The sequence below is a fragment of the Chanodichthys erythropterus genome, chromosome 3 (assembly GCF_024489055.1).
Source record: "Chanodichthys erythropterus isolate Z2021 chromosome 3, ASM2448905v1, whole genome shotgun sequence".
Lineage (NCBI taxonomy): Eukaryota > Metazoa > Chordata > Actinopteri > Cypriniformes > Xenocyprididae > Chanodichthys > Chanodichthys erythropterus.
This window is the reverse complement of record NC_090223.1, coordinates 26,544,175-26,571,740: the sequence shown is the minus strand read 5'-3', so window position 1 is coordinate 26,571,740 and position 27,566 is coordinate 26,544,175. Positions and strand designations below refer to the sequence as shown.

The window sequence follows — 27,566 nt, the reverse complement described above, 5'->3', positions numbered from 1 at the left end:
GTCATCATTGTCATATAACAATAAAACAACATGCCAGAGTCCAACAGTCCAGATTAAGTGCCTAAAGCTTTCAGGTTTTTAGAGTCAAAATACATTTTCATCTCATGTTTAAATCTTAAAAAGGAGGTTTGCACTTTGGAAATGTACATTTATGTATGTGATATTTGAAAAATAAGGACAAATAAATATCATTTTTCTTTTCGCTTTCATGACCCACAGCAGTAAAGTGAGTCTTGAACATGTTGCATATTTTACTCAAAAAAGATTGCGATGCCAGAAGGACCCCTGTTGTTTTGGTTTTGTCGTAGTAGTGAGTGGTTTAATTCGCGCCTGCGCTAAATTCAGAGTCTCGCGTTCACTGACTGGCGCGTGCAGAGCGAGTTCAATCTCGCGACCCTCAAAATCGCTCCCGGGGAAGCGCGTTTTAGACACTTTGCTCTTTCAGGTACAGCATTAATGTTTTATTAAATCTTCAATCAACATTTATTAACACAGCTGAATAAAAGAATGATTAAAATACCACGTTTGTTTAACAAATCGCGCTTCCTCGCGAATTATTTCCAGAAGCTTCTATGCAGCGCGTGCGTTAATCCCGTACACCGCTAATTACTGGTTATTTACTGCACTGTTGCATTAGACAGATCCTTGGCGTTTTTGTCTTTGGGACTACGCATAGTTTATTAAGCTCTGGCGCTGATCGGACACGTCAAATGACGGGAATAATAATGCACGCTTCCTTGTTTTCCAGCACATTGATTTCTCTGCTTGTGTTGGATTCCTGTTGTGAAATATGGACTCACGGAAAGTGTCGGAGTTAAAGGCCTTCGTGCAGCTGTGCAAAGAGAATCCGTCTATCCTGCATCTGCCAGAGATGAGCTTCTTTAAGACCTGGCTGCAGGGGTCAGTGACTTATGCATCTGAGTTGTTTGTTTGTGTTTGTGTGTGTGTTGTTGTTGTTTATAGTTTTGCATTCAGAATTGAATCCAAATGTTATGTTTTTCATGATAATAATGATAAAGCACGAAATACATTGTGTAATAATGTAGGTTTCCATGCCAAAGTTTAGTGCTTGTGTGAGCAGTCACACCCACATCCTGCGTGACATGTGGCTCCCAGAAAGTTCCAGCTTCATCCCTTTTATTGGAGCACACAGACACAGAAAGCATGATCCCTGTATGACAATAATAAAATGCAAGTATGTTACTTTATTATAGAATGGGAGCAAACGTACCAATACCATCAAAGAATGACAGCTCATCATGCAAGGTAGGAAAAGGAATCAATAATTCACTGGCATTATTACTCGCCTTCATATAAATAAATAAAATAAACAATAAACAGCATGAGGATGGAAATAATGAAATGATTTAATGAAGAAAAATTGAAGTAATGAAATAACCTATATTATATTCATTCATATATAAATATATATGAGTCATTCCACGAAACCGGTATGATTTGAGTCCCTCTTACCTTTTTCAGTGTATTTTATCTATTGGGTCACCAAAATATATTTTTAAAAGCTTTTTGTATTAATTGAAATGTCTCCTTTAGTAACATGAAAGACATTTTATCTTGATATTAGAAATTATTTTGTTTTTGTCAGTTGACACCACCTATTTTGTCATGTCCCTCAAGGCCTTCTATGAAAGTGTACTTGGGATATGAATAATAAAATGAGAAAAAGTCCATACATTTTGCCATTCCCATAAATATCTGTGCTTTTTTGCTGGTAATGTTTTTTTTTTTCATAAGTAAATTCACGATTATTCATTAAAATCACATTATTTAGTTCCGTGCCTCAGTAACCCCTCAACCCCGTTACACAAACCATTCTTCAAGACATGACTCTCTCTCTCTCTCTCGTGTGTGTGTGTGTGTGTGTGTGTGTGTGTGTGTGTGTGTGTGTGTGTGTGTGTGTGTGTGTGTGTGTGTGTGAGAGAGAGAGAGAGAGAGAGTCATGTCTTGAAGAATGGTTTGTGTAATATTTTATTCAGAATACAACATAGATGACATTAAATGTTTAAACTGAGAAAATGTATCATTTTAAGGGAAAAATAAGTTTATTTTAAATTTCATGGCTTCAACACATCTCAAAAAAGTTGGGACAAGGCCATGTTTACCACTGTGTGGCATCCCCTCTTCTTTTTATAACAGTCTGCAAACGTCTGGGGACTGAGGAGACAAGTTGCTCAAGTTTAGGAATAGGAATGTTGCCCCATTCTTGTCTTATACAGGCTTCTAGTTGCTCAACTGTCTTAGGTCTTCTTTGTCGCATCAATACAGAACAGTAATCAGATGTTCATAGAAAATTCAACATTCTTAAACAATGGTTAATCATACATTATATTAAACATGAACAAAGTGCAATATGCAACACACTGCAATAGTGACTTTTAATAATCAATAACCACTAGAGCTAAGATTACAGCAAAGGAAGTGCTCTCTCTCTCTCTCTATTTCTCTGCCCTCGTAACCTCTCTTTTCATTTTTAAAGACCTTCGTCGAACTCGAAGACATCTAATTTGACAGTTTACCGATCTTACACAGTGACTCTATTCCAGTGTTTCCCAACACCACTATAAAAATATAACAAAACCGCACAAACATGCATTGCTGCAAACAGCATATAAAGCTATTATATTAAAAGTAATACTCACATTTAATGCTAAACTTGAGCTTGAATCAAATAATAACACAATAATAATGTTAGTGATAAAACCTAAAAGTCGGTATTGTGGCTTTATATAGGCTAGCTATTATATATAGCAGACTTGCACATGTCATATAATATTAACATTTTATGAAAATCAAGCTGAAATTGAGTTGGGCTACGATTTTGACCAGATATTTTGTCTCTCATTTTTGTAAGTGCATCGCATTGTGTTTATCATCGTACAGTAAATAAAGTTTATTGTTGCGCTCAATCTGGTTGAAATCTCATGATATGATGAAGCGCTATGCAGAGGACATTTAAAACGGTATGCTTCAACTAGACGACAAAGACAAACAAAATACAAAAAAAACAAAAACGTTAGCCTTTATGGACATAGTGTTTCTTGAGTAAAGAAAACACTGTACTTACGCAAACATCAGTTCTTTATTTACCCTCGCACTGCAAAGAAGCAGAGATCTTCCGCCTCCAAACTATACGCGGGCATGGCGGAGTTATATGAGATTTGACTGACAGTTTGAGGAGCCAATGAAGTTACAACGTTTAGTCACAACCTCTTTTAAATGCTTTTTATTGGTTAAATATTTGTAAAACCCACATAGAGTAAAGGATGACCAATAGCATTCATTTTTATAAACCAATGAAGAAATAAAGAGATACAAGGTTTTGTCCGGACAGCGAGATGATTCTTATTTGTAGCATTTATTTTTTAGGAATTTTATCATTTTCCACGGCACAGCTGACAAGGATCCTTCTTCTACGCAGCCATGATGTTGTAATTGATGCAGTATGTGGTCTGGCATTGTCATGTTAGAAAATGCAAGGTCTTCCCTGAAAGTGACGACGTCTGGATTAGGGCTGGGCGATATATCGAATGCTTTTGTCACGCGCATTTCGTCAGTAAAGCCGGTTCCCTGATTGCCGCTAAATCGCCATCACCTGCTTTCAGATGAAGCGGCATTTAATAGACAGAGCCGTAGTTCACTGACAAGCCACGCAATATCGCGTTCAATATCGATAGCCCTAGTCTGGATAGGAGCATATGTTGTTCTAGAACTTGGATATACCTTTCAGCATTGATAGTGCCTTTCCAGATGTGTAAGCTGCCCATGCCACACGCACTCATGCAACCCCATACCTTCAGAGATGCAGGCTTCTGAACTGAGCGCTGATAACAACTTGGGTTGTCCTTGTCCTCTTTAGTCCGGATGACATGGCGTCCCAGTTTTCCAAAAGGAACTTCAAATTTTGATTCGTCTGACCACAGAACAGTTTTCCAATTTGCCACAGTCCACTTTAAATGACCCTTGGCCCAGAGAAAACGTCTGCGCTTCTGAATCATGTTTAGATATGGCTTCTTTTTTGACCTATAGAGTTTTAGCCGGCAGCGACGTATGGTACGGTGGATTGTGTTCACCGACAATGTTTTCTGGAAGTATTCCTGAGCCCATGTTGTGATTTCCATTACAGTAGCATTCCTGTATGTGATGCAGTGCCGTCTAAGGGCCCGAAGATCACGGGCATCCAGTATGGTTTTCCGGCCTTGACCCTTACGCACAGAGATTGTTCCAGATTCTCTGAAACTTTGGATGATATTATGCACTGTAAATGATGATAACTTCAAACTCTTTGCAATTTTTCTCTGAGAAACTTCTTTCTGATATTGCTTCACTATTTTTCACCGCAGCATTGGGAGAATTGGTGATCCTCTGCCCATCTTGACTTCTGAGAGACACTGCCACTCTGAGAGGCTCTTTTTATACCCAATCATGTTGCCAATTGACCTAATAATTTGCAAATTTGTCCTCCAGCTGTTCCTTATATGTACATTTAACTTTTCCGGCCTCTTATTGCCAACTGTCCCAACTTTTTTGGAATGTGTAGCTCTCATGAAATCAAAAATGAGTCAATATTTGGCATGACATTTCAAAATGTCTCACTTTCAACATTTGGATATGTTATCTATATTCTATTGTGAATAAAATATAAGTTTATGAGATTTGTAAATTATTGCATTCTTTTTTTATTCACAATTTGTACAGTGTCTTCCAACTTTTTTGGAATCGGGTTTTTTATTTATATATATATAATATATTGCACTTGCAGTTCAATCGGGGGGGGGGATGTACACATCCACTGGAAATGTGTTCGTATAAATTTCAAGATCAGTTTTGGTCGAAAAAATGATGAATAATAGATGCAAAGTGTAAACAAAAAATGATCTGGTGCACCTTTTACGGTATATATTTAGTATTGCAGGGATCAAATTTATTACAAGAAATCATGTGTAATGCTGTCATTGATTTGTGCTGTTACTGTGGCAGGGCTGATTTATGAAGTTAATCTACTAAAAGATTGCCATTGTCTGCGTTTTCATTTGCTTCTAGGGAAGCTGTCCATGTGATGGGGCCCCCAAATCAGCTTCAGAACCCGAACCTGCCCCGCCATCTGAGACTGAAGAAAGTGAAGTGGGTATGTTGACTCTAATATCTCCTTTTAATATCTTTTGTTTGCTCCTCATATGCCATCTTGATATGCTATCGCTCTGGTCTTTTTTATGGCTTGGTAATAGCTCTAAACTTTTTTTAGTTATTGCTGATGTCACCACGGTTTTTCACTCTATTGCAGCATCAGCCTTGTTTTTTGATATTGAAACTAGGGCAATTAGTAGACAATGAAACTGATGCCAGCAGAGTTTGACGTGATGTTGATGTCCAGGCTCTAAAATTAACCTTTAAAGCCACATCCAAGCCTGTTTTGCAGTATCATGGAGACTTAAAATAGAGCTTAGCATTTTTGACTGTAGAGGTAATGTAATAGCTAAACTTCTGAAGGTAAAGAACCTGTTACAAGACACACTAGTCGCAATAGTCACAGATGTTTTGATTAGTAACTGTTTAAATCATTCTAATATGCTGATTAGATGCTCAAGAAACATTTCTGATTATTATGTATGTTGAAAACAGCTTAATATTTTTTGGAAACCGTGAGACGTTTGATGAATAGAAAGTTCAAAAGATTTCAAATTATTTGAAATCTTTTGTAACATAAACGTATTTACTGTCATTTTTAATCAATTTAATGTATTCTTGCTAAATAAAAGTAGTTCTTTATGTGTGTGTTTATTTATTATGATGCAATGATGGAAAATATGCTCTCTTTTTTTTTTGTAACAACTGTTTATTGTTACATTAAGTTGTTATGTGAACATGAACTGGCATTCATTTCTCCAGAAATCGAAAATGAAGGAGTGATTGAGCCTGACACAGATGTTCCTCAGGAGATGGGTGATTACGAGAACCTGGAGGTAAATGCAGTGAATGCACAATGGGCATTTTATTTGTAGCAATACAGGGCTCGTATTATGAAATACTAGCTAAACAATTATAAAATTTTGTAAAAATTGCAAAATCAATATCACAACTATAATATGTGTTAAATGGCAAAACATTAAAATACTAATATAAAACATTTGAAATGTATAATTTGCAATTAGTTACATTGTACAAGCATCTGTGTGTAGCACAATTATGTATTGTCAGCAAAGTTTGTGTCACCATTTGCTTTGTGCATTATTTCAGTAATTACTCTTACTATTACTAACACTAACTACACAAATACATACGGATTATTGGTGAGTTTCTAATCCCCAAAAAAATAGACAAAATATACAATTATTGCTGCAATATTCAGGAAAAGCTGCTGCAAATTCAGTCATTTTAGGTTACAGAAATCAGAAAAAAGACCTGATGAACTGATAAATGCAGTGTTTTGACTTTGACGGATAAATACATGAACGTGACCGCCCACATTTACACCTCAACAGAACCTTTTGTGTTCAGAAACTTGAGTCACGGTTTTCTGGATTAGTTAGCAGTGCAGCAAACCACAGTTACTCATTTCACATGCAAAGGTGTTTACATAGAAGTCTTAAAGCTAGGTAAGGCAATTTTAGAGAGGCTAGCAATAGCGAACTCCAGTCCACAAATCACCATGGATTAATGTAGTAACACTTACTGAAAACATGGTATTGTGGCAGAAATACTCAAATGCTTTTACATTATTAATTTCAGGGTTCATGCAAACTTTAAGGACTTTTTAAAGGATTAGTTCACTTTCAAATAAGATTTTCCTGATAATTTACTCACCCCCATGTCATCCAAGATGTTCATTTCTTTCTTTCTTCAGTCAAAAAGAAATGAAGGTTTTTGATGAAAACTTTCCAGGATTATTCTCCTTATAGTGGACTTCAATGGAGCCCAAATGGTTGAAGGTCAAAATTACAGTTTCAGTGCAGCTTCAAAGAGCTTTAAACGATACCAGACGAGGAATAAGGGTCTTATCTAGCAAAACGATTTTTCATTTTCATTTTCGGAAAACAAAAAAAAAATGTAAATGTATATGCTTTATATAAACAAATGATCGCCTTCCAAGTGCTTCCACCAAAACCACACTTTCGTATTCTGCAAAAAGTTTACACTGTATGTCCCACGCCTTCCCTATTCTACTTACGGAATGAACGCAGCGTCAGTTCCATTTTTTTCTGTAAGTGGTTTATGAAAAACATAAACTTCTTCAAATTGTGACTGAATTGCACAGAAAGCAAGTAAAGAGCTCTCCTTTTATAATCACTGAATCTGTCGGTCAGTTCAGTATGGAACATTTAATAAGAGTAGAGTGTTTATATTTTCCCTATAAAAATGTTTTTGCATATTACTGTTAATAAGTTCATTTTATCTGCACTTGTTAATGCAAAACAATAGTAATATGATTAAAGCCAGGCACACATTTAATGACTAGATAAAACATTCTAAGACTGAGCTCAACATACAGCGATTGTTTCCTGCGACTGAAGCAGATTTAAATACTTACTCATGGAATTTGACTTTAATCGCAGACCGAATGCAACTGGCTCTGACTGGACACGTTTGAGCGCGATCAGTCATAAGTATCCTTTTACATTCATAATCGGCCTTACAATCGTTAAGTGTGTGCCCGGCTTAAATTATCTTTTTATGATTTAAGAAAAAAACAGTGTCACTAAATCAAGTGCTGGCGCCAACTTCTGTAGAACTTAGTGGCACCAGTTTTAGTATTTAAGCCACTTCTCTTTTTGATTGCTATCAGGATGTGAAGAGAGCTTTAACCAGAATAACAAAAAAGTGTTTCTAAAAAAAAATGCTTACCCTACATTTAAAGGTTCTGTAGCACAAAATGGGACAAATAGAGGGAAGAAAATGGTCATGAGAAACTAAAAGAGTTTTTAAGCAAGCCTTCACTAACATTATAATTTGACCAGATAAGAGCCCCTTAAATTAATGGCAAAGCCGTTTAAACATTGTGTGGTTGTAAATGTTCCCTTATTCATTGTAGACAACCATTGATGTCAAGACTTTTGTGTTGGGTTGCTCTTTCAAAAATGTTGTTGTAAATGAGGATTTACTGTATCTGCTTGTGATCAAAGATTGTTAAAGGCTTTAATCATGCTCTTGGTCTAAAGTGAAATTAAACAAACGGGATGATGGAACCACTTTCTTTAATCTCAGGTCACAGATGAGATGATTGACCAGGCCAATGAGAAGAAGATGGAAGCCATCGGAGTGTTGGGAGATGGTGAGCTGCCTCTTACTTGAAATTATAATAATGTAATCATAGTGTACATTTCCTTAGTTGTAGTAATAATTCATGATAAAATCATGGGGTTCAACAAAACATGCAAACTTTTTCAGGTGACCTACAGAAAGCTCTAGACCTCTTCACGGAGGCCATTAAACTCAACCCAAAATTGGCTATTTTGTATGCCAAAAGAGCCAGGTATCAACCAATCCCTGCTTTGGTTTTTACGGACCTGATTTGTGATTGGCTGTGGTGCTAATTACCTGTATTTGTTTGTGTCTTTCAGTGTTTATGTGAAGATGCAGAAACCCAACGCTGCCATCAGAGACTGTGACAGAGCCATCGACATCAACCCAGACTCAGCCCAGCCTTATAAATGGCGGGGGAAGGCACACAGGTAAAACACTGCAGTACATTTTCATGCAAGAGACATCATTTCTGGCTTGACACTTGTGCTCAGTGTTTTCCTGCTGATGAAGATCTCTCATTCTTGCAGGTTGCTTGGCCATTGGGAGGAAGCCGCTCGAGACCTGGCAATGGCCTGTAAGCTGGACTATGATGATGAGGCCAGTGCCATGCTGAAAGAAGTCCAACCAAAGGTATCTGTGCCGAACTCTTGTTTATGACCCTTCCACAAAGACATTAAGCTGGTTTTACTATTTTTGGGAGAACAGTTGTGGTAACTGCCATCTAGAGAACCCTCTATCCTTTTTAATTTCAAGGCTCCCCATTGAATACAACAATATTTGAAGGCAACCCCCACCCCTTATTTCAACCAGATAAAATATTTTATAGCTTGGCATAACTAGACCGATGTCCAGGGGTTGGACAATGAAACTGAAACACCTAGTTTTAGACCACAATAATTTATTAGTATGGTGTGGGCAGGGGTGGCGAACTCCAGTCCTAGAGAGCCACAGTTCTACAGAGTTCAGCTCCAACCCTGATTAAAAACTCACCTGCCTGTAGCTTCCTAGTATCCCTTCAGACCTTGGTTAGCTTGTTCAGGTGTGTTTGATTAGAGTTGAAGCAAAATCTGCAGGACTGTGGCTCTCCGGGACCAACGTTCACCACCCCTGGTGTAGGGCCTCCAATACAGCGTCAATTCGATTTTGCGCCATTCCTCTTCCAGAACAATGGCAAGGTGTGATGCTGTTGGAGGAAAACATTTTCTGACTTGCTCCTCCAAAATACCTCAAAATATTTAGATCTGGTGACTGTGCAGGCCATGGGAAATTTCATGTCCATCAAATCATTCTGTCACAAGTCTTGCTGTGTTTATTGGTGCATTATCATGCTGATACATGGCACCCCATTCAGGGTACAATGTTTGAACCATTAGGTGCACACCATCTTCCAGAATGGTTCGATAGTCCTTGGCAGTGACGCGCCCATCAAGCACCGTAGGGAATTCCTTGATATTGCAGCCAAAACCATCACTGATCCACCTCCATGCTTCACTCTGGGCAGCAACAGTCCGGGTGTTCAGTTTCTTTGGGGCTTCTCCACACATTGCTATCACGGAAGTGAGAAAGACAGTGAAGGTGGACTCATCAGAGAACAATACATGTTTCACAAGATTTGCTCTGTTGGCATTAATGAAACCTACATTTGGCAATGTCACGAGTGGCCAAAGGTTTGGGTGTAGAAGCCCGACCATGAATACTGACCCTGTTGAGCTCCAGATGAACAGTTTTAGTGGAAACAGGAGAGTCGAGATGCACATTTAATTCTGCAGTGATTTGGGCAGCTGTGGTTTTACCTTGGACATCATAGCTTCCATACACCACCAGAAAGACTTGCTGTCCTAAGGGTACGTTTTCCAAAAGCATCGTTAGCCAACTAACATCGCAAGTTCCGTCGTTACTAACATAGTTCAATGATTTGGTGTTTCCTGATACCATTATTTAAATGAATATTCTCAAACTTGTAGTGTCTGGATAGATCCGGCGTAGTCAATCAACTTTGGAATTTTCAGAACGCCATTAGCCTGCTGAACTGTGTTTGTAAATCACGGATCGGTACCAGCCGGTCCAGAAAAACAGACACTTTGACACTTTTGTTACTCTATCATAAATTTAACAGAGAATCCCACTTCCTAGCTCTGGAGACTTCCCCCCCCTCCCTTGGTTGGCCCAGAGAGGCCAGCCAAATTCAAACACACACCACAAAGACACATACACACACATTAAGGACACACAAACATGCATTGAAGACTGTATGTGTAAAATATAATTATGCCTAAATGTAATCGCTGTTGTATGTCAAATTGCGTATAGTTATTCCCAATGTATAAGCTTAGCTTGGATTGTAGTTGTGCTAGTGTAATTTCTAATGATATTATTGTCTGTAAACCATAACTTCTTTTATATGCTTTTCTGATCTGTCAAGTTTGGTCTCGTTTTAAAGCTCTTGCTACCTCTCCTTCACTGAGGTATGTCACATAGCTGACAAATGCATGTTCTATTTGTTTAATGGTACTGTGAAGAAAGTACTATCCACTCTGATACCCATAAATCAGCCAGGAGACAAGACAAAAAAAAACTTTGCCCGCCATACATTGCCACGCATCTATTGGCCGTCCAGCCAAAGAAGTGTGTTAGTTTGGTTTTCCATAAAAGCAATGACACGCGTCTCTTAGTTGCACAAGTTTCCTGCCATCAAGCTTTCGACTCTCTTCTTTATTTTCCGGTAATATTACTCTTCAGTTTAAACCTCGCTTGAAAAACCCGCCAAATAACAACCCCCGGAAGAAGGACCAATTACCACACTGATCGCTCTGAAACTCTACTGCACACTAACGTGAATTTATAAGCAAGTATTTATTTCTTTGAAATTCGTTTAAACTGATTTCTGTGCTGGCTCTCAAAGGGTTAACTGTTGTAATTTGCAATTCTTTGATCATCTCTCTTTTCCTGCCTTTACTTTCGCTTTGTATATATCTGTTATCTACTTGTGTATATTTAGCCGTATAACCGTTGTATTATCCATTTCATATATTAAGCACATTGTATTCATGCTTGTTTGTTCTTTGCTCAGTCAACAAAAACTAGGTCACTTTAACGTTTTCGATCGCTTTACGCTTTGATGCTATAATAGGAATTTATTCTCGTGGCCAGAGAATAACTCCTTTTATAATATTCTATGAGAAGCTAACGGTTTGCTGGACAAACTGATAGTTTCTCTAAATAATTATTAAACCAGAACTAATCATATATGTAATTGATTATAATTCGTTGTAATTAATTCACAATATATGTTTAATTCCCCCTTGGGTCAGTATATGCATCATAATTATTATATTCATATATCTAACCCATAAATTGATTAATAACTGTACAGAATTGCTACAAACTGCATCGCAAACTTGTGTGGTTGGAACGACAGCTCTCGAGATGTGGTTAGAAGCATAGTTTCTTGTTTTTATGACATGTGGACTTAAATCGTTATCTTGAGCAAAATAAGCAAGCTGACATTAAGTACAATTTATATCTTTTATTTTGAATATATAGAAATGTCATTTACATAATTTAGTTTGTCAAGAGATTTTAAGCACCGTTTTTGAAGAGCGCACGTGTGTACGTGCTCTGGTACGTAAGAACGAGCCTATGAATCAGGAAATAAAGCAAAATAAATGAGAATTAGTTCTCAGATGCCATGTCCTTTAATTTATAAAAAAAATCTAGCATTAATGCCATCTCAAACGGATTAATTTAAAGAAATTATTACATCATTCACCAACATGGCTAAACGACAGGGTTAGGGTCAGGGTAACGACAATAAACTGTTTCGGGAAACAGTCGTGACTAGTTGATTTGTTCAACGATGCATCGTACTGTGGTAGCAAAGCAGTGAGTTACGTCATTGTACGGGAAATGCACTCCTGGTCTCAGATGAGTCAGCAAGATGCACACCAACAATTTGTCCTCTTCTGAACTCTGATATGTCACTCATGATGTTGTGTGTATTGCAATAATTTATGTGCAGCTGTGCTGTCGCTCTGCTAATTCAACCTTCACACTCTGCTCTTCCTGAGGGAATGTGTGATCAGTGAAGACTGACCATATAGGTGTGATTCCTCCAACACTAGATTGGCCAGTGTTTCAGTTTCATTGTCCAAACCCTGTACATTTGTTATAAAAAATAACCAAATAATAAGTATCTTGATTTTTGTTGTTGTTGTTGTTTTGTCTTTTTTAAATAATTAAGTAACTATTACTTAATTTAAGTAATAGATTCAGTTTTTACATTTTATTTAATGACTCTTAATCCATCATAGTGTTTTTATAAATATCATGAATATTCATGAACTGAACTTGTGTAATATTGTCAAATTATTTGGTATTTTTAAGAGACTTCTTAATCTTAATATAGTCATGATGGACCACAGGGCTCTTTTGTGTAATACAGTTTCTTGTTTTACAGTTTTCTTGTCACATGACAAAGAAAATTATTTAATTCCACTTTTAATATTTAAAAAAAATGAATAGATCATAGCATTTAAATAGCATTTTTTTTAAATCACTTTCTTTAAAAAAAAAAATCCTACTGGGGGAAAAAAAACTTCAGTGTGTCTCATTTGATCCATCCTCTCGGTCACAGGCCAACAAAATCATTGAGCACCGGCGCAAATACGAACGCAAACGAGAGGAACGGGAGATCAGAGCGCGGCAGGAACGAGTGAAGAAAGCGAGGGAGGAGCATGAGAGAGCACAGAGGGTAAGAAATGAATAGATTTGCATCAATCCACTGAATCATCATTTCCTGCCGAGTTGGTCCTGTTAAAGTGCGTCTGTGTTTGCAGGAAGAGGAAGCCAGACAACAAGCCGGAGGGGCACATGGAGGATTCCCAGGTATCTTCCATTAAACTATTTATTTATATAATAAATCATGTCTTATTCAGAAAAATGCACTATTAAAGTAATTCAGCACTTCTGTCTCTCCTCTTATGCTCTGAATGTTTCTGTTATATCATTTGAAAATCTATGGATTGATGTTGACCTTTGTTCTGATCCTTCAGGAGGTGCTGGTTTCCCAGGTGGAGCTCCTCCGTTTGGAATGCCTGGACTTAACGAGCTATTTAATGACCCTGAGGTTCTCATGGCCATGCAGGTAAAATGAACCACATACTGCTGAGCAGCAGGACAGTGAGGTTTAAAACATTTTAACAATTGCATAGACTATAGCAGGAAATGCCATTTTTAAGTTTCCTTATTAATCACTATGCCACAAAACATGGAATTATCAGGGGATAAAAAAAAAAAAAAAAAATCATTTTTCCAGGCCTGGAGAAGTCATCTCAATCTACAAAAACTCAGTGTAACCATTAAGATACCATTAAGATTGTTTATCTGATGAACTTGTTATTTGTATAACACTTTGGAAAATTTGAATGTAGTTAATCGCTATTACTCATACTTTGGGTTACTTGGGCCAGCCATATAGTATTGGATCTGATTCATAAGTGTCCATAATAACCTCTCATGTGTCTGACATTCCTGAGCATCTCAGCTGACTATATTTGTTTACATGATGGTAAATTGTTATTGCATTCTCATTTTCCAGGACCCAGAAGTGATGGCAGCGTTCCAGGATGTGGCGCAGAACCCCGCCAACATCGCCAAGTACCAGGGCAACCCCAAGATCATGGCCCTGATCAACAAACTCAGCTCCAAGTTTGGTGGCCAGCAGCCCTAAAAAGGGCCCAAAGAGTTCGTGTCCAGTTCCAATACTCTGCTGTAGCTTTTTCTCACTGGGTTTCTTGCCATAAATTACCAACAGTACTTAACTTAGGAGCCGTTGAACTAGAGTTACTGGTTTTAGATGAGTCTGGACTGTGCTGATGAAAGCAGAAGAAACTATGAAAGAGTATCGGAACAAGATCAGAGAGATGGGGCGCTTTTTTGGGGGGTGGGGGGCGGGGGTTGCTTGAGTGAAGCATGAACTTTAAGAATTGGGTTTATTCTTGAAACGCTTTGGGGATAAACTATTTTGTGCTCTTCACAGAGGCTAACATATTTAGCACTTACGATCCTGGTCTTCAGATCATCACAGATTCTGGATTTGAGAGACTATTCTAGCTGCATAGACAAAACATGTCCATTCTGCAGCTAATCATTCCAGGGATTTAGTCTTATTATCATCACCTTTATTCGTTCAGTTTGGTAGATAGTTTGTTTGTGGTCTTATCTGGCGGACTGGAGATCTGGTTTCATAACATTCTTGGGGTCTTGACTATATTCATACTTATTTCCTCTCCAAAGCAATCAGTCAGTCATGTCCTGTTTAGATATCATGGGTGTTCCTTTCAAATGTTTTTGAATAATGTTTTTGTTCTTTACTTTATATTTTTTTCATTCATTCTCCTCACCCTCAATATCACCTGGCATTGCTTTCTGTCTCTCATCCATTAAAAAAAAGTGAAGTGAAAATTCAATTATGAACAACTTTATTATTGTGACAAATTTGCATCTTGTGTGGAATTTCATGATGATTTAATTCAATAAACATTTTGGTTGTTGCAAAAGAAAGATGTGTTTATTTACTGCCTTGAAAGTTTAGGGGTTTTTTTCATATAAAGGAAGTCAGCAGGCTAATTTATTTAAGAAATAAAGTCAAACAGGTTTGAAGCGACGTGTTGATGAAATAATGACAATGAGTTTTTATTTTGGGTGAATATCCAGTTAAGACGATTATTGATGCTTACTTTCGCTCAGTGGGATGGATGCACGAATATTTGTGACTCATGCAAACCAGGAGCTGAATGTAAGATTCATTGAAATTAACGCTATTTTTTTCCTGACAGTGTTGTACTATGTTAAACAGACATTTATAATAAGCCAAATATTTTCTTGCACAATTAGGAATCCCTGGTTTAAAGGATAAGTTCACTTTAAAATGAAAGATTAACAAGTTATTAAGTAGTGTAACAAGTGTAATGCCTCTTGCAGTTCAAAACACTTACGCTATGTCCTACGCCTTCCGTATGACTTGCGGGAAAAAAGCGTTTCTGACGCGACTTCAGTTACACTTTTTTCGTAATTTGCGGTCTGGCGGAAGCTAGATATTTTACCTCATAAATTTATAAATGTGGATATTTTTCTTACACAAATGCATCGCTTTGCTTCAGAAGGATTTTATTAACCCCCCGGCGCCATGTGGAGTACATTCTGCTTTGGATGGATGCACTTTCTTCAGCTTCAATCTTTCACTGCCCACATTCACAGCCATTTTAAAGCTTGGACGCACGCATCAGGATAATTATTAATATTTCTCCGATTGTGTTCATCAGAGAGTAGAAAGTCATATACCAGGAAGGCTTGAGGGTGAGTAAAGCTTGGAGTAATTTTAATTTTAAAGTGAACTAATCCTTTAAGGCCCGTTTAAACCAAGAAAGATAACTATAACGATAACTATATTAGCATCCACACCAGCAGATGATATTGCTCTGTTTATTGTAAGCCTGCGCTGCAGTTCGTCTGTTGCTTTAAAAAGCATGAACTCGTTAAAACAGGGTGGATTCTGAGGTTTTAATCGTTCATCAGCTGGAAGAATCGTTCTGAAAGTGATTCTAGCGCTATCGTTTTAGTTGTGGTGTGTGGACTCGTGTTCTTTTAAATTTCAATCAAATATATCTTTATTGTTATAGTCTTTAATGTAAACGGACCGTTAGTGTTCAGTAATATATGGTATTTTACACTGTTCACTTGTGAACCGATCTAGAGCCTGCTTCCATCACTTCAATTTATCAGATCAGAACTCATAATCTGAAAATTCTATCCACATTATTTTACACAAGAGATGAAGCAGCTGGGTTTTTCAAATCTCTTACATCAAGCCATCATTTAAATAACAGCATAGAAATATCTAAGTTATGTGTTAGAATAGGATGCACCTGCATTATAGAAATATTATAACTGACAGAGCTGTATTTAGAGGGACTTTATTGACAATTTACAGCTTCAAATGGTGCACACAGCAGAGAAATAAAAAAACATCAAGAAACATCATCATGTTGACCAGTCGGTCTTTAATATGGAGAGAATGATGACATCTAAACAAAAATGCATCTGAAGAAAATCCTGGATCTGAAACACAAACACTGGGCCGTCCAGATGCTGCTAATGGCCATACCTGTAAAACAGAGCAGCATTAACACAAGTGTCAACATTTACAACCAACAAAAGACATGTCAGGAACACCAATGCATTATCACTTTCCAAAGTTTTAGAAAATAACAATAATGGGGGAATTTAAAAGCCCTTGTAACCTTTAATCAAAATAACTTCCCCTCCTCTGTCAGCGACATCTCTTCTCTGATGACGTGTTTTACTGACGTGAGGGCGGGACAACTCACATGACATCACAGCAATAGCAAACCACACCCATCCAATCAATCCCCCATGGACGAAATCAAGTCCCACCCTACATTTTTTCTTGTTCGAGAAGCCATTTCACTCGAATATATGTCACAGAGGAGAAAAGACTATCGCACCTTCTGTTTCACGGCTTTAAAGTCAACTGGGACTCTCTATTAATACACTTCCTTGGACTGCCTCTATTTTAAGGAAGAAACTAAATCACTTACTTCTGAAACTCCCACTCTCTGTTGTCCAAGGGACACACCTGTCTGGTCTTCAGCCAGCGAGAGATGCAGTGGAAATGAAACGCGTGCTGCAGAACCAAAATCACACCGTTAGAACCAAAATGAACAGATCTAGAGCTCAAGCTGTGTGTGTGTGTGTGTGTGTGTGTGTGTGTGTGTGTGTGTGTGTGTGTGTGTGTGTGTGTGTGTGTGTGTGTGTGTGTGTGTGTGTGTGTGTGTGTGTGTGTGTGTGTGTGTGTGTGTGTGTGTGTGTGTACTCACATTGCAGACTCCCCAGGCCACTGTACACTCCTCTGATGTAGCTGAAGCCTGATTGGCCTGACACTCTATACCTGAAGGAAATACAAGTGATAAAAATGAACTTAAATGACCATGGCCACTAACTTAATAGCAGTTTATAGTGTGTTAAACAAGAAACAAAAAGAATGAGATGACACTAAAAGATCACAAAGACCAAATGGGAGTTGGTACTTACAGAGGTCCATAATGTGATTTCTACAAATGGCACAGTTGTCCACCACAATGTCCCAAGCCCACAGAGCCACCGCATTCCACTACAAGAGAAACAGAAAAACAGTTCAACCAATGAGATCTCTCAACACAATGGTGTTAAAATTCATAACTATTTTTCTGTTTTCTGCAAATTTGATATCATTTGTACATTTTCGTATTATCTGTTTGTAATGCCCCAGTTATGTTTAGAGGTGGGATTACAGGTGCACCTGTATATGTGTTATATATATATATATATAACGGAATGTTTGCTTTTGCCACAGCATAATAAAACACAATTGCTACTAAAAATATATTTAAAAGACTACAGTGGTTCAACTTTAATGTTATGAAGCGACGCAAATACTTTTTGTGTGCCAAAATAGCAACTTTATTTCACAATATCTAGTGATGGGCGACTTCAAAACACTGCTTCATGAAGCTTCAAAGCTTTACGAATCATTTATTTCAAATCGGTGGTTCAGAGCACCAAAATCATGTGATTTCAGTAAACGAGGCTTCGTTATGTCATAAGTGTTTTGAAACTTCAATGGTTCACGTGACTGTCAGTTTGGTACATGCCCCGAACCACTGAATTGAAACAAAAGATTCGTCAAGCTTCGAAGCTTCATGAAGCAGTGTTTTGAAATCAACCATTACTAGACATTGTTGAATAAAGTCGTTATTTTGTTTTTGCGCACAAAAAGTATTCTCGTCGCTTTATAATATTAAAATTGAACCACTGTAGTCACATGAACTGTTTCAAATATGTCTTTAGTAGCTTTCGGGGCATCTGAAAGTGTTAATTATCTTGCTGTCAATGCAGGCCTCACTGAACCATCGGATTTTATCAAAAATATCTTAATTTGTGTTCTGAAGATGAACGAAGGTCTTACGGATGTGGAGCGACATGAGGGAGAGTAATTAATGACAGAATTTTCATTTTTGGCTGAACTAACCCTTTAAGTTTTCCCAGGAGACCATGTTGGACCTCTATGTAAATGTTAATTAATCAGGAAACAAAACAACTATCACAGATCAGCAATCTATACACAAAGATCAGGAAATACATGACAAAACAGAGAATTTGAATGGCGATATCATGATACTTTAATATACACCATTTTATTGAATGGTTACTATATCCATTGTACTTAAAATAACAGCACGGAACTACTCTGGTACAAGTTCAAAAAGTGTTCAGACGAAGACCACAACCGTTTGAACTGAACGTTCGGAAGGCGCCTATGATGTAAAAAGGATCGCATCGAACGTTCCATTCGATTCCATGATGAGAACGTTTGGAACATGTCTATGTCTCGGAGGGCAGCTCGCTAGGTTCCCCATCAATGCTTCCTTTCTAGTGGCCTGGTTTAATAATCTCTCGGATTACGCTGCAGAATTTACTAGAATTCAAATAAGAAGCGTGAGGAACCCCCGCGTTACATGTGCCTGCTTGATATCGGATTCTACATATTCTCGGGTCATATTAAAAGCTGTTTGTAATAATAAAAAAGCACAGTCACTGATTGAAAATGATGCGGTGATGTGTAAGAGCAGCGCCGCTAATGCTAACCAGGGATTAAGAACACGCCGACATGGAAGAGTTTAAATGTTAACTAAACTTTAATACAATGTATTTATACTTATTATCAATTCTTAACACTGTCTTCTCAATTCGTTACCTTTTTCACTTCAAAACGCTTCTTACTGGCTCCACTGTTGGCTCCACTTGGGGTGTCCACATCCATCGCGGCCGCCATGTTTGCTAATGGTCTGATCTCGCGAGAGTTAGTAAGATTGCATCGTTCCTCAGTTTAGTCATCAGCTATAGGTTATCATTAAAATTAAACAATACTGCGTGTCTTTATAGGATTCTGCTTGTATTGAACCATATTATTATATCCAAAAGTTACTTTTCTCAACATATCTAAAGTAAAGTAGACTATACTGTTTTGTGTGTAAATGGAAAACAGTAGGTTCCACCGAGATTTGAACTCGGATCGCTGGATTCAGAGTCCAGAGTGCTAACCATTACACCATGGAACCAGATGGACATCTTGGCTGAATATGTCCGTATTTAAACAAACCAAGCTGCTGAAATAGTCTTGTTTTAAGATGTCTAAACAGATCTGTAAGGAAATTCAGAACACTTTTTTTTTAAATATATGATTTATTTGAATATACACACGCTTGCTATTATGAAAAGTCATAATTATGAATAAAGACACATGCCTAAACAGCTTTTGCTGGAATGGTTCACTTATTTTTGGTTTGCCCTAAAATAAATTGCACTATTTATGATCAGTGTATGTAAACACAGAATACAGTGGTAGTGACTAAATCTAAAATGTATCCAAAAACTACTCAAGTAAAAGTACAAGTACTTGTAGAAATATTTACTCAAAGTAAAAGATAAAGTAATAATCTTAATAGTTAACGTTACTTTTGAATGGTAATCAAATGTATAATGTTTCAAAAGCTTTGTATTTCAGATAAATGCTGTTCTTTTGAACTTTCTATTCATCAATGAATCAATATTGATAATAATCAGAAATGTCTCCTTATCAGCAAATCATCATATCAGAATGATTTCTGAAGGATCATGTGACACTGAAGACTGGAGAAATGATGCTGAAAATTCAGCTTTACCATCACAGGAATAAATTACTTTGTAAAATATATTAAAATAGAAAATGGTTATTTAAAATTGTAATAATATTTCACAATATTACTGTTTCACAATGTTACACAATAGAGACTAGCATTATTTCTGGCATCTGTAGCCCAAATATCATTTTTGTATAATAATAACGTACAGCTACATTTGAAAGAAAAGAGAAAACTTTTTACATGTGCTTGCGCTCATAACCGCTGAACATCTGAACAAAAACAATGATAAAATGCACATTGTAGCGAAGTAAAACTATAGATTTTTCATTAGAAATGTACTCAAGTAAAATTACCCACATTTAAATCTACTCTAAAAAGTAAAAATTTTCCAAAAATGTACTCAAGTAAATGTAACGAAGTAAATGTACTTCGTTACTACCCACCTCTGCACACAGTAAAATATTTAGTTTAAATAAAAAAAAAACCCAACGGCTCATTTCCATGATAATTTAATCCTTGGTTGCCTTCCTCTTTTTTTCTTGTTTGGCCTGGTTCTCTTCGGGACTCGCACCTGTTTGAGTTTGTTGGACTCATTTTTCTTTGGTGCCGCTGTCATTTTAGTCTTTGTTGGTTTAGGGTTAGATTCAGATGGTATGGGTTTGGCCTTTGCTGTGGTCTGCATGGGTTTGGGCTTGTTGGGTTTAGGGGCTTTGGTGGGGATAGAGGTCTCATTGAAGGAATGAGTATTTTCTTTAGAGCAGTTCTTAAAGATGACCGCCTCTATCACGGCCTGACCTCGCAGCTCAGGGGGGTAACCGCACACAGCCTCAACCTTCAGACTTGCATTTTCCAACCATCTGAAAGAAATAGAGTTTAGATAGATGGATGGATAAATATGAATTTCACTGGTATGCATCTCACCTATAAAATGGTAGCAATTTGCAGTCACACATTAGTGGATTTTTGTTGAGCGTGAGGCTTTGAAGGCCAGTAAGAGGTGAAAGGTCAGGCAACTCCTCTAACTGATTCTCTTCGAGAGACAAAGACAGCAGACCAGGACCAAACCCTGCCAGAGACCTCGTACTCATCTACAACCACAAATTAACAAGAAGAAAGAGAACATTGTGCATTACAGAGATTAGAAAAAGCAAGGATTAACTGTTGATTCTTTAGCATTCAATAATGCATGCAATAAAATATCTTGTGTAGTTTGTCATTAAAAACAGCACGGCTTTTCCTCTACCTTTTGAAGACCCATTTTATCAATGTGCAGGTGCTTTAGACTTCCAGCCACCACCTGGAATGCATTTGGCCCAATCCAGCGAATCGGATTCCCTGAGAGGTGGATCTCAGATAAAAGAGGGGCATGGCCTAGTGCATCACTCGGGACATCCGTTAGCATGTTAGCTCCGAGATGAAGGACATCCAGTTTGGGTGCTGGATCCAGAGCTTTTGGCACTATGGTTGCGATTGTGTTATTGTTGAGGTAGAGGCCTGTAAGCTGAGGGACTGTGGAAAGGAGCCCTGAAGGCTCTAGTTTAGCTATGAGGTTTCTCTCCAGATGCAGCTCGAGGAGTTTGGGAATGCGAGCTAGTGCAGCTGAAGAAGGAAACTGAGTGAGCTTATTGTCTTCTAGGTGAAGGTACATGATCTCATGGGCACCTTCAAAGGCTTTTGCGTCCAGGGAGGACAGTTGGTTGTCGGACAGGTAGAGGTACATTAACCCCTTCATGCCCTGGAAAGCTCCACCCTCAATCTCATGAATCTTACAGCCATCCAGGTGAAGGGACACCACCTTGGGGACACCAGGAAAACTGTTGCTAGGTAGATAATGGAAATGGTTGCCACGCATGTCAAGCAGAAGAGTGTTGCCAGGAAAACCAGTGGGCACTTTAGTGTGACCACGGTCCTCACATGTAGCGTGCTGAGCTGCGGACTTGATAGTGTTGAGAGTACAGAGAACAGAACAGGAGAACAGAAAATGGGATGAGACGGACATTTAGAATACGTTTATTACAAGAATAAGAAATCTAGTAAATTACGTATAAATAACTAAGATTCCCTCCACGCTTCTCCAAACTTTTCTTACCTCACACTGGCAATTCTTTGGGCATTTGCTCTTTTTCTGTGGCTTGGCTGTTGGCATGGCCTTTTCCGGCACTCCATCTTCTTCTTTTCCTTCTTTATCATTCACATCCGGCATCAACTCATCCTGTGGTCTGCAGCGGAGGTCTTGTTCGTGAACATTTTCTAGAGGTTCATCTGAGAGATGTGGCGGCCAAGCACAGGCCCCATAGAGCTTGATTCCTGAGCTCAGCGCCCATTTCTTCAGCCCTTGCAGCAAACATGTGCATCTGATGGGGTTCCCTGAAGGAGAGAGATCACTTCACAGTCTTATTTTGAAATCTATGAATTATGAGATATTTTAAATTAATAAAATCACATACTCTTCAGAATTACAGCAATTGAAATGTAAGAAAAACAATATACAACAGGGGTATTTAATTAGAGTTCTAATCCAAGAGATCTGGTCTCTATATTTCCTTCCCGGCCAAGGTCCGGACAATTGTTTTTTGGAATAGTTCTAATTTCCATCTGAGCAGCATTAGTACTTTGTAAATAAGAAAAAAAAAGAAAAGAAATATCCCAAACAAACAGTCAAAATAGTGATCAAAGATGAGTATATTGGGCCCTCAGAGCCAAAGCAGTGGTGTTGTTAATCAAATACTGAGAGAACACTGGCAATGCTGTATTCATGGTTACCGGTGAGGTTAAGGCTGGTGAGCTGTGAGGACCCTGTGAAGGCCTGTATGTAAGGGAGCTGATTGTAGCTCAGGTCCACGTGAGAGATAAAGGGAGACAGAGACAGAGCCGACTCAGACAGGTCCTGTAGGGCCATGTGGTTCAAAGACAGATGTGTGAGTTTTGGCATCGACACGCTCTCCTCCACCAGATATGTCATGGGGTTAAAACTCAGATCTAGATGAGTCAACTCCACCAATCTGAGACAAAGAGAGATAACAGTGAGAATGCCAGAGTATATCTAACATCATCAACAGTATTTAACATTGTTTGCAAATTTCTGTGCCAAAATCAAATAAAATTCAGTGGGTGTTACCTGGTCATTGTTTTGGTAGGAAAGTACTGGAGTTCATTATGGTCCAGGTTTAAGTGCGTAAGTGCTAGAAGACCAGCAAAGGCTTCTGTCGCAAGATTATTTAAGGAGTTATAACTCAAACACAACAACTGGATATTTAACATACCCTGGGGGACAAAGATATTTGGGAATTATTCAGTTAGAAAATGATTTGCATGTCATAAATCACATTAATCTTTCAAACCAAACCATCAAAATTAGTATAACTTCAGATCATTTTTCGTTACTCCAGTCTTCAGTGTCACATGATCATTCAGAAATCATTCTAATATGCTGATTTGATGCTCATTTTATTATTACCTGGAATGCCATGTTAGGAAGGTAGACTAGCTGGTTATGAGTGAGGGAGAGCAGATTTAAAGAGTTTAACGCAGCAAACGCTCCAGGGTGGATCTCTTCAATCCGGTTGCGGTCTAAATACAACTGCTTCAGTGATGATAAACCATCAAATGATTCCTAAAGGAGGGGAGAGAGTACAAACATTGATAAAAACACACATAAATAGTCAGGTTTTGACCAATAATAATGCCATTCATCTAAAATTAACACACTTCCACATTTCAAAGAAGATACCAGCACCACAAACCTGGTAGAGGATGGCAATGTTGTTGTTAGTGAGGTCAAGCTGCACCAAACGAGAAAGTCCCCGGAACGCCCCCTCTCGTACAGACTGGATACTGCACCCCTGCAGGTTCAGGTGGGTCAGATAGGGGGTTTGTTTGAAGGCACTTTTAGCCAGTTCCCCAAGATTATTCCTCTTCAGGTCCAGTTTTACTGTGATCTGAAATAAAGATATTTACAAATACTGCATATGAAGATGTTGATCCCCATGCTCATAATAATGCTAACAGATCCTATATGTGTCACGGACATGTTTAGAGTAAATCTCAATCAGCTCTCTAGTTCAGTAGTCAGGGCACTGATCAGGGAGTCAGCCATTTTAAGAGCCATCTTACAAAATCCTTATAGTCAACTGAACCATTCATTTTCTAAAAGGTCCCACAATGCATCATGAAAACCTGTGTATAGTTCACCCATACACTGCCCTCCAAAAGTTTGGAAACGCCCTGGAAAAGTGGGGTTTTGGACAATTTTGGCATGAATCCTTTTTAATTTGTGATAATTTTGCACTGATAAGGGACAACACAAACTACAAAAACATATTTTATTACATAAACAGTTTATACATAGAAAAAAATTAAATTTTCGATTCATCAAAATATGCACCATTAGCAGCTTATCTGACCTAAACTGGGTTCTAATTGGTTCATTGTATCTAAACTTAATTGGCAATCAGTTGTTGAAGCTATTAAGGTGTGCTGACCCAAAAATCAATACAAACCTGGGCCAAGTTTAAACCAGTAACCAGGCATCACAGCTGGCAAAGGAGCATGTCTGATTTTGACATGTATATATTGCCATTATTATGTAATCAAAATGAAAATTATTATTGCTGGTCTTCAATGATAATGTCAAGTTACTTTAATGTATTTGCACCTAAAAATGATAAGGATTTATGCTGATATCGTCCAAAACCACACTTTGCCAGGGGTGTTTCCAAACTTTTGGAGGGCAGTGTATGCGAATAGGATAGTATAGTTCAGCCAAAAATATAAAATTATGCCTCCATTCACTACCATTATAATGCTCGGAAGAGCCAGGATATTTATAAATATATCTCAGATTATTTTTGTCTGAAAGAAGGTAGTCATATACACCTAGGATGGCTTGAGGGTGAGTAAATCATGGCATAATTTTCATTTTTGAGTGAAATATCCCTTTACGTCCTTAGGTTCCTTTGTTTAGTGTTCAGCCTCGTTTGCATTATACGTTATTGTGTTCGCTGAGTATTGTTGGTTGTGTTCCTTCGTTCCAGGATGGCAAGATATAAAAGAAATAAATTAAAACATTTCTCCTGAATCCATTTGAATGTCTCATGTAGTTTCATGCATCTTCTGGTTGTTTTAATGGTGGAGACTATGCAGACTTCTGCAAAAGCAAACTTCTAAGAGATCATTCAATGAACTATGAAAATGATTTTAAGAAACGAGCATGATTTTCATGTGGTTTCTTTAATAAATGTTGAAAGTCACACTCACCTCGTTTATGGTAGGTGGAATATGTGTGAGATTCTTCCCTGCACACGTCACAGTGAGCTTTGTGTTGTCACAGACACAGACGCGCGGACACTTCGCAGCCTGACCCGCAGGCACAGAGGTCATTAGAAACAGAAGCAGACATGATGCTACTATCAGTGTCATGGCAGCGACCTCCTCCAACTGTATGACTGCAAAGGGAACAGATTATTATTTGCATTTGAACATAATGGAAAGAGCTAAATATGACAAAATAATAGAAAAGTTGTTTTAAATACATATTCAAAGACTTAAATGCTTTTTTGTGGTTGTTATTTTTACATTTTCTATACAGGTGCAGTAGGCATATTCTTTCACATGTAAAGAATTTAGCCTGTCCATTTATTTATATGTACATGAACATTCCTCAAAGTAATACATTATATAAAAATGAAAAATTACACTACTGTTAAAAAGATTGGGGTTAGTACGAGTTTTGAAAGAAGTATGCTTGCCAAGGCTACAAGTCTGCATTTATTTGACAAATATGTAAAAAATAGACTGATGTAAATATACTGATGTTATTATTATTACTTTGAAGGGGGTGGATTTGCAATCCCTCTTGTATTATATATTGACTATGAAATCATAGTTACTTACTTTTGTAGAGAAAGAATTAGTCAGGTTTAACTTTATTCTTATGCATTTATTCTGCTGTGTCTAAGGTCATGAAGGTCAACAATACATTACATATCCACTAGCACATATGCATACTTAGTACTATCACTATAAACTATGACAGTGAATCATGTGTAGATGTGTGGATGTTTTCATGTCCTGACAAAAACTCAACCTTGAAGGGAAAAGATATCACCTATGTTTTATTTAATTGTGCTTAGAGGGGGTTTTTATTATTATGAGACACAAGTGACCCTGCCAAAAGAATAGTCCACGGGAAAATTCAACAGCGTTGCAGATGAGAAGAGTCCTTCCGGAAGTTTCTTATATAGGACAAAGTGTGCCAAAGATAATGTCTTTAAGTGACCTAATTTGTGTAAAGAACAGAATACCATATACAGTTAAGCTATCAGAACCTGTAGAAATTACGTCAACTGGTTATCCATGTGACTATGAGTACTAGTGTTTCTGTATCCTCAGTTAGTTTGAGTCTGCATCCTCTTATTCATTTTCTACGGCCTATGAAATGTGGAGAACTTTGTCTTCAGCAAACGATTGAACTTCAGCTTTGACTCCTGGTCTTCAGTGAGCATATTGGTCTCTTTATGTGGTCTAACTGTAATTCCCCTACCATTTAAAAATCAGTTTTCTATGTGACTGTAAAATGTAATTTATTCCTGTGATCAAAGCTCCAGTCTTCAGTGTCACATGATCTTTCAGAAATCATTCTAATATACTGATTTGATGCTCAAGAAACTGTTCTAATTATTATCAATGTTGAAAACAGTTGTGCTGCTTAATATTTTTGTGGAAACAGTAATACTTTTTCAGCAGGGGCTGGCACTCTTACTGGCACCGGCAGGTCGCTCCCCAGATGCCAGAGTTCAGCTGCCACGGTCTTTTTTGTCATTTCTGCTGTTTGCTCGTAAAACACTGTTCTCAGTGGCGTGTGGTGGTGTTTTAAAATGATGAGGCTAAGTTTCCATAATTATTAACACTTTAGTATATGGAACACATACTCTTAACTATGATCTTTGCTAATTAAAAGCATACCTATTAATTTCTTCTTTTTTTTTTTTTAAATTACTGACCCCAAGCCTTTGAGTGATCAACAAAATTAACATGAGAACCAACAGTCCTTTGAATTATTTTACAGGTTTTATTCTTATTTCAACCCAAACACAATATATATAGGCTGCTTTTTTGTTTTTAAACAACTTTGATAAATTCTTGCATTTTGACCTCTGATCCCATTCTGCTCTGTTCAAATTAACACAGTGGTACCACATTTCACAGTGGCTCCAACCTTTAGTGAATGGATAGAGAAAGACAAAGAACTGTTTTACTCATTTCCATCTTTAAAATCTTATGCTAATTCAGAGGATTTCATTAATAATGAATGTGAACCTTTAACCAATAATTGTGGTAGCCTATGTCTTGATGAGATGGAAAACATTTTAAGTGGACTGATATTAAATTGTAAATAAAAAAATATATATTATTATTTCAGAGATGTAGAAATGAATGGAGAAAAAACTCACCTCTGATGCAACACTTTACCCAAATCCTTGAGAGTTATATATTCACAGAATGGTAAAAGTTCAGGGATCAGTTGCTGTTACTGAGGAAATATTTTCTTGTGTTACTTTCCATTAC

The 27,566-nt window shown here is 37.6% G+C and overlaps 3 protein-coding genes and 1 non-coding gene across 4 annotated transcripts; 1 reads left to right on the top strand and 3 right to left on the bottom strand.

Annotated features, from left to right (window-relative positions):
• The first annotated feature begins 308 nt into the window (after positions 1-308).
• On the top strand, positions 309-14,820 carry st13 (ST13 Hsp70 interacting protein). The gene is made up of 13 exons (XM_067372550.1): positions 309-445; positions 749-900; positions 1,215-1,266; positions 5,062-5,146; positions 5,908-5,981; positions 8,221-8,287; positions 8,404-8,488; positions 8,577-8,687; positions 8,787-8,889; positions 12,893-13,009; positions 13,095-13,143; positions 13,311-13,402; positions 13,856-14,820. Exons 2-13 carry the CDS (start codon positions 791-793, stop codon positions 13,985-13,987), a joined length of 1,077 nt encoding a protein of 358 aa, XP_067228651.1. The 5' UTR covers positions 309-445; positions 749-790; the 3' UTR covers positions 13,988-14,820.
• Positions 14,821-16,299: 1,479 nt separating this feature from the next.
• rbx1 (ring-box 1, E3 ubiquitin protein ligase) lies at positions 16,300-19,160 on the bottom strand. Its single transcript, XM_067372549.1, has 5 exons — positions 19,073-19,160; positions 17,371-17,449; positions 17,157-17,227; positions 16,878-16,963; positions 16,300-16,423 (listed from the first exon to the last, which is right to left on the bottom strand). Exons 1-5 carry the CDS (start codon positions 19,148-19,150, stop codon positions 16,411-16,413), a joined length of 327 nt encoding a protein of 108 aa, XP_067228650.1. The 5' UTR covers positions 19,151-19,160; the 3' UTR covers positions 16,300-16,410.
• A 204-nt stretch (positions 19,161-19,364) lies between these two features.
• On the bottom strand, positions 19,365-19,436 carry trnaq-cug (transfer RNA glutamine (anticodon CUG)). Its single transcript has one exon. It is a non-coding gene; the product is annotated as a tRNA-Gln (tRNA).
• A 1,057-nt stretch (positions 19,437-20,493) lies between these two features.
• chadla (chondroadherin-like a) lies at positions 20,494-25,418 on the bottom strand. Its single transcript, XM_067364423.1, has 9 exons — positions 25,257-25,418; positions 23,744-23,938; positions 23,458-23,613; positions 23,119-23,264; positions 22,764-23,002; positions 22,090-22,367; positions 21,244-21,936; positions 20,922-21,088; positions 20,494-20,857 (listed from the first exon to the last, which is right to left on the bottom strand). Exons 1-9 carry the CDS (start codon positions 25,416-25,418, stop codon positions 20,494-20,496), a joined length of 2,400 nt encoding a protein of 799 aa, XP_067220524.1.
• Positions 25,419-27,566: the final 2,148 nt, after the last annotated feature.